Below are 6,988 nucleotides of genomic sequence, written 5' to 3'. Positions count from 1 at the left end.
GTCTGGAACACACTAATTCGAAACAACCTAATTCGCACTATATATACATAATTCGAATAAACTCAACTCGAATTAACGGTTGGTTCTTGTTCCTTAGTAATTCGAATCGACCTAATTCGAATTGTGTATAGGTCGTTTTTCCTACTAGTTCGAATCGAGTAGATTCGATTTAGCTACGCATAATTCGAACCATATTCATTCGAATTACATGCATATCCGTTCAAACGTAATTCGAAGTAAGTTGTTTCGAATTACAAGTATTTGTAGTTCGAATCATGTTGATTCGAATTATATTTAAATGATCATTAGTGGATTACTGAAAAAATTTTTGTTTTGGCTGATTTAGATAATAAACTTCTCAGGTTGGTTTATTTGGATTTTTTACCCAATGTATGGGCACGAAAACACCAAAACTGGCTGCGTGTTTAAGGATTAGGGCCATCCATGTATCACGGCTTCGGTTGTAATGCACCCAGCAACCTCTGGTGCTTTAGCATACGAAAATAGATTTTTTTTATTATTAAAAGAAATTGAAAAAATTGAGTTTAGAATTTTTTAAAGATAAAAATTGAAACTTTATTAATATTTTTTTTTCAAAATTTCCTCCATTAAAATTTGAAAATTCAATTCTACCTCTCACTTCTCTTACCTTTGACATTGACCACTATTGCGGTTTCGACAAGAGCTCCTACCTCACCTCAATTCTTGTCAATGAAAATGAAGAGAATATTGACACTATGGATAATGAGAATACAACCCCCTAATCTCTACTCAAGGAGATGTCAAAGGTGTCAGTGATGGCGATGCTGAATTGGAGTTCAGAAAATCACAAAAAATTATGACTATGTGTATTCACATCGAAATTAATTTTTACTTGTCAATTCTTTGATCAATAGATATCTGATCTAAATTAAAAAAAATTCTTTCAATTCTTTGCAAATTATAAAATTCTTCTCCACAAATTATGCTCACATATATTTATATATGTAGAGATAAAGAAATAAAACTTTTATGTTGGTTAGTATCCTCTATTCTTGTCATATATATGAACAATTATATTCAACAACAAAACGTCTCAAATCCTAAAAAGTAAAAAAAAAAATTGATGCAAATTTGAGAAGACAAATCAAAATAAATAATATTATTTACAAAAAAGTCTTTTGAAATATAAAATTTATTAAATAAACTTTTGTTTATGATAAAATTAATTTCTAAACTTTTAAATGATTTGCCTATTTATTTTATTAATTAATTGGATTTAATAAAATAAAGATAGTAAGCAATGATGCAAATCTCTTAACAAAAGCATGAAGTGATAATATAAAATGATAGGATAATGGGATGTTAGTTCCATGAACAATGTATATAAAATATTCAACTTTGCTAGATAATCAATTAGGCTGTATTTGTTTGTAAAGATAGGACACTGAGATAGAAACACAGAGATACAAAATTGGGGTTGATAGAGGAGAGATCATGTGTCTGAAGACATTGAATTAGAGTATTTTATGTCAATCCTGATAGAAAAGACATAAAATTACTAACAAATGACACAATTTATTTTTTATTTTTTCTTTTATTATTTTCGTTAATTTTTTATAATTATATTTTTTATTATTATATTTTTTGTCTCAAATTTTTTGAATGAAAAAAAAAATGAGAATAAAATAAAATTTCATAATTTATTTTAATTTATCACCAAACAGAATACAAAAATACAAAATTTTGTGTTTTTGTTCTTTATATCTTGTTCTCAGTGTCTTGTCTTGTTTTATTTTTAGAGTAAAAAAAAAATCCATTAAAAAAATTAGATATTTTTTTTTTTACAAAATGTGAATTCAAATTATCATAAAAAAATGGAATAAAAAGAAGAAAAAGATGAAAAAAAGACGAACGTGCTCAATGCAACACTGGGAGAACATTTTTTGTTAGCTACACTCCTAATTGATTATCTATACTATCCTCGTATTTTTTGAAAGCAATAGTGCAATACACGTTTAATGCATATATTGGTTAATAATAGTTAAAGCTTGTCAAACAAAAAGAAAAAAATAAAACATCTAATTTTAAGAAAAACAAACCATGCTGTTTGTCCAAAAACATACCATGGAGCATTATTAAATAAAAAACATTTTTTTTTTTAAAAATGTTCGGTAAAGCCATGTTGTTACGGATAAAATAGTCTTCTCCAAAATTCAAAAGGCAATGTGAAAATCTAGGGGAGTTAACATCATCTTTAACAGCAGATTATATTAACAAAAACTATATTAAATACACTCAGCAGTATTTAAGAAAATTAGACTAACGACTTACAACACTAAGCCAACATATTAAGTATTAACCAATGTTGATGGCTTACTTGTAACTGAAACATGGATCCTTTTTCTCTCTTTCACCAATTTACAGCCCTACTCAACACTCCATAAAGCATCCACTATGTTTGGAAATCAGTGTTTTTTCTGTCATATCGGAACCAAAGGGTAAAAGCAGTTGGAAAGTTTTGCTATAGAACAAATGAAAACACTCACCCATATATACTAAACACCAAATGGAAGAAAATAAAACTACACATTCATTCACGAGCAAGAACAATCACTTGTTTTCCAACATTGCGACCGCTAAAAAGGCCAACCAAAGCCGGAGGAGCCTTTTCAAGGCCCTCGACTATGTCTTCCACATAAACAATCTTCCCTTCTTTAATTTTCGGCACGACGTACTCCAAGAACTTGGGATATAACTGATAGTAATCAGCAACATTAAAGCCTTGCATACGAATCCGCTTGAATATGAGATTCGCCAGATTTGTTACACCTTCATGTTGAGCAAGATTGTACTGCGAGACCATTCCACATACGACTATTCGGCCATGGACTCTCATATTTAGCAGCACAGCATCAAGTGTCTTACCCCCAACATTCTCAAAGTAAATGTCAATGCCTTCAGGGAAGTATCTGATTTGTAAAATGATAAGAACCAATATTCACTAGTATGTAGTTTTAAAAAGGAAACTTAACTCCATGGCAGTTCAAATTTTTATATCACAAACCTTTTCAATGCGCCATTGAGGTCTGGCTCTTCTTTGTAGTTAAAAGCATCATCAAATCCTAATTTATTCTTCAATAAATCCACCTGGTTGTAAAAACACAAGAACTCAGGTAAAAGAATAACTAGGTAACTTTTCTTTGTGATCAAATTTAAAATGAACGGATTTCATGTCTTGCCAATCAAATGCTTTATAACATCATAAATGAGGGGTTGGATGCTTAATGGGATTATGTGCAAAAAAATTGGAAGTATTAACAAACATAAATGACAATATGTTCATTTGACTAAGATGACTATATGTATTAGATGTCTTGAGAGTTTCAACACATGTCAAAGTTATCAAATACAAGAGTTTACGTAATTCGTAGAGCTTAAGTAAACTTGAGTCATAAAACTCAAGTTAACACTAGAGTTTGATAACCCAAAAGCTTGGAAATTGGCAACAGTTTTCTGCATGATAATCATGCTATTACAAAAATAGCATAATAACCCAAATTAGTTCCTAAAAATAATTTAGTCGACTACTTTAGTCCCCACCCTTTTACTCTGTTAAACAAATCAGTCCAAACATTAGATTATTCCATTAGAGGCTAACAAAGCTCGCTTGAGTGGGGATTGATTTGAAAATAAATTTTAGAGACTTTAATGTCTTTTTTCAATAATAATGGGGACTGATTTGACAAAACATTCTAGCCTCTAACATGAGAATTTGACATGAAAACTGATTTATCAAATGAAGTAAAAGGTTGGGGACTGATATGTCTAATGAAGTCAACGTCTGGGATTTGGTAATTAAAATTTGTTGGGAGACAAAATTCTGTGGAGGCTTATTTGGAATATTACTTTACCAAACAAAAGTGCTTAGAATAGAATAAATATGGAGAATAAGGGGATTTACCACATATCAAGACATATATATATATATATATATATATATATATATAACAAGAGAAATAAAATGAATACCTTGTCTTTACTTCCAGCACTTCCCATGACATAACAACCAGTGAATTTAGCAAATTGACCAACAAGTTGACCAACTGCACCAGAGGCAGCAGAAACAAAAACTTTCTCTCCTTTCTTAGGAAGCCCAACTTCAAAGAAACCAGCATAGGCAGTCATTCCTGGCATACCTGCATTCATTGAGTCAAAATTAAAGAATGTCTAAACAAACAATAATCCCAAGAACTATAAGCAAGTAACATCCATAATCTTGCAAAATAACCGGTCGGGTTTTAGAACCTTGAAAACTAATCATTCAAGTATAATTTCCTCTATAACATAGCTTGTCAGACAAATGCTCTATAATGAATAAGGGTTGTTCCGGCCATATAACCTTCACTCCCCCAATCCCATCTCTAATTTAAAACACAGGAGACTTGTCTCTCCTAGTTGAAAATGACAAATCCATCCATAAATATTCCCAATTTCTCACAATTATATGACACTGAAAATGACAAATCCATCCCTCACCAATCCCCTGATTACTAGAAAAGTTTGTCCCACTCCATTTAGAAAATAGAGACATATTAGTCCTCCTGTACATGTTCAGATTTTGTAAGGTAGGACAAATGTATCACTGTTTCTGAATAATACTTACAAACAAATGATTCATTTATCGCATGAAATCACCATAATAAGGTTACAGTTGAGAATTATACCGACATCAAAGTGCTTATTTCACAAGAATTAATTAGACCCAAAGTTGTTGAAGAAACATACCAAGAATTCCAGTATAGTATGAAAGTGGGACATCGGTGTGCTTGATTTTGAAAAGTATTAGAGATGCCGGGACCAAACTGTACTCTTCCCATTTGGTAAACCCCCACACCAAATCACCCTTCTTGTAATCCGGGTGTCCAGATTCCAGGACTTTAGCCACACCATATCCTGTTAATGGCTGAAATAATGAAACAGTTATTGAAATAGAATCATCAACACAGCAGATTGCTAAATGAATTGCTTCTCAGATCAAACTGCAAAACGAATCATTGGGAGTTTCGCAAAGTACAAACACCATTAAACCATTTTTCATTTCTACACTCATCCAAACAAAAGTTATAGAATTGGTTCTTTTTTCACCCATTGTTTCCCATGTTGTTTGAAAAGCATCCTGTTATAAGGTAAATTGAGGCTCTATAAGTTGAAGATTATAATCAATAATGAATTTCTAATTTCAAATTTCTCAATTCTGCATTCCCATGGTACAACAATTATACAGAATACGAAAAGTTCTATTAATTCAATTGGATTGAGTGTACAGTCTAATATCAAGAAGAACACAATAGCTACAAAGTTCCATGATTATAAGGAAAACTAACACATTTGACTTCCTAACAAACAAATGCTGTTTGAATTTTATCCTAATCCTAATGCTGTTTCCATGGGGTATCCCATTTTTTTAAAAGATGGTTGATACAGTTGGTAAAATCAAACTCATATTCCACAAGGACACAAGTTCAATTCCTGCCACAAATGTGAGGACTATTTTGGCGTATGATCTAAAAGTAACTATATAAGTGCTCAAAGAACCCAGAGGTATATCATCACCACTCACTATTCACTATAATGCTCAAAATACTTGAGTTCCACATTTTTAATTTTTTTTACTACCAATCCCTCTTGCTTGTACAGAAAAAATCAGCCACCAAATTAGCCACTCATATAGCATACATGTTGAAATACAAAAGATATATCGAAAATGTGTATAAATACAGTGTCTGATTTTTTTGTACACACGTATCGTTTTTTATAAATTATCAAGACTCTGACACTGATAAGTGATAAATGATAAGTGATAAAAACATGCAGTGGCCCCAGTGATGTTTGTTATTTAAACATAACATCAAAGAGTGCGTAACCTTTACTCAACTTTCAAATATGTGACAAAAACTAGAAAGTTCCAAACATGCAGCACTTTTTTTTTTCTGGTTTTCCAAAACCCAATTACTCCCAACCTCCCAAGTTATTAGCTCAGGTGAACATGCAGCACTAATCTAATAATATCATAAAAAAATTGGCAGCTAATAATCCTACACAACTCTCAATTTTACCATCAATTCCTTATTTTCGGTTCCTCAATTAATATCCAAATGATTAAAGCGCGACAATGGAAAAGCAGCTCAAAGCTATATAAAATTGTAGATGTTAAGTTAAATGAGATAATTAGGGTTATTTTTTTACATTAAACAGAATTTTTGAAGCAAAAAAAAATTAAAAAAAAACTTACAGAGCCAGGTGCATATGTACGGAAGCCTTCGGGGCCTTCCATCTTGCTCATGAGGATTCGCATATACGGATCACATGAGAGGTAGAGGTTCTTGAGAAGGACCTCGTTGGAACCTTCCGGAAGCTTCAGTGAGATGGTGCCTTCAACTATGTCCATGTCTGATTCCTTAGGGAAACCAGTTACGTAATCCTTCAGAACCACTTGCTTGTTCTTCACTTCCGCCATTCTTACGTTCTTGCTGCTCTGTTTCTCAGATCAATATTCAGTCTGCGTTTATTTTTTTCGTTAGACTCGCGCGTGATTTTTTTTTCCCCCCTTCAGAATTGAGGTGCCGGCTTCAGCGAAAATTTATAGGGGAAACCACTGCATGCTTTTTTTATATATATTTTTCGCACGCTATTTTCCGGTCTAATGGATGAATCATCACGTCAATAAAATATTGTTATTTTTTATTAATATTTAATCAATAATAATTGAAAAAATCTAGACCAGTAATTTTATTAAATTTTGGTCAGCATGTAACCAGCAGATAAAGATGAGCTATTAGATAAAATTTCACACCAATCTCACACCATCAAATCATTATTAATGGCTAGTTAATAACTAACAATCACAAAAATTATTGGTCCCTAACATTGCTCATAATAATTTATGCTTATATTTATAAATATTTTATAATAAAAATATATAATTTATATTTATTAAAATTTTATA

At 31.5% G+C, this 6,988-nt stretch overlaps 1 protein-coding gene across 1 annotated transcript; it reads right to left on the bottom strand.

Annotated features, from left to right (window-relative positions):
- Positions 1–2,230: 2,230 nt before the first annotated feature.
- Positions 2,231–6,679, bottom strand: LOC112731236 (2-alkenal reductase (NADP(+)-dependent)). The gene is made up of 5 exons (XM_025780844.3): positions 6,275–6,679; positions 4,768–4,945; positions 4,012–4,178; positions 3,047–3,129; positions 2,231–2,951 (listed from the first exon to the last, which is right to left on the bottom strand). The coding sequence occupies exons 1-5, from the start codon at positions 6,497–6,499 to the stop codon at positions 2,573–2,575; spliced, it is 1,032 nt and encodes a 343-aa protein (XP_025636629.1). The 5' UTR covers positions 6,500–6,679; the 3' UTR covers positions 2,231–2,572.
- Between the last annotated feature and the right edge of the window lie 309 nt (positions 6,680–6,988).

The sequence above is a fragment of the Arachis hypogaea genome, chromosome 2 (assembly GCF_003086295.3).
Source record: "Arachis hypogaea cultivar Tifrunner chromosome 2, arahy.Tifrunner.gnm2.J5K5, whole genome shotgun sequence".
Taxonomy (NCBI): Eukaryota; Viridiplantae; Streptophyta; class Magnoliopsida; order Fabales; family Fabaceae; genus Arachis; species Arachis hypogaea.
The sequence above is the reverse complement of the archived record's forward strand: the minus strand, read 5'-3'. Positions and strand labels throughout refer to the sequence as shown.

What these genes read in the sequence shown, in the direction of transcription:
- LOC112731236 (XM_025780844.3), bottom strand. Translation starts at nt 6,499, where the DNA reads ATGGCGGAAGTGAAGAACAAGCAAGTGGTTCTGAAGGATTACGTAACT. An exon ending in ATACTATACTGGAATTCTTG is followed by an intron (nt 4,179 to 4,767) that starts GTATGTTTCTTC and finishes CAATGAATGCAG; the next exon opens with GTATGCCAGGAATGACTGCC. An exon ending in CTCAATGGCGCATTGAAAAG is followed by an intron (nt 2,952 to 3,046) that starts GTTTGTGATATA and finishes TTTACAAATCAG; the next exon opens with ATACTTCCCTGAAGGCATTG.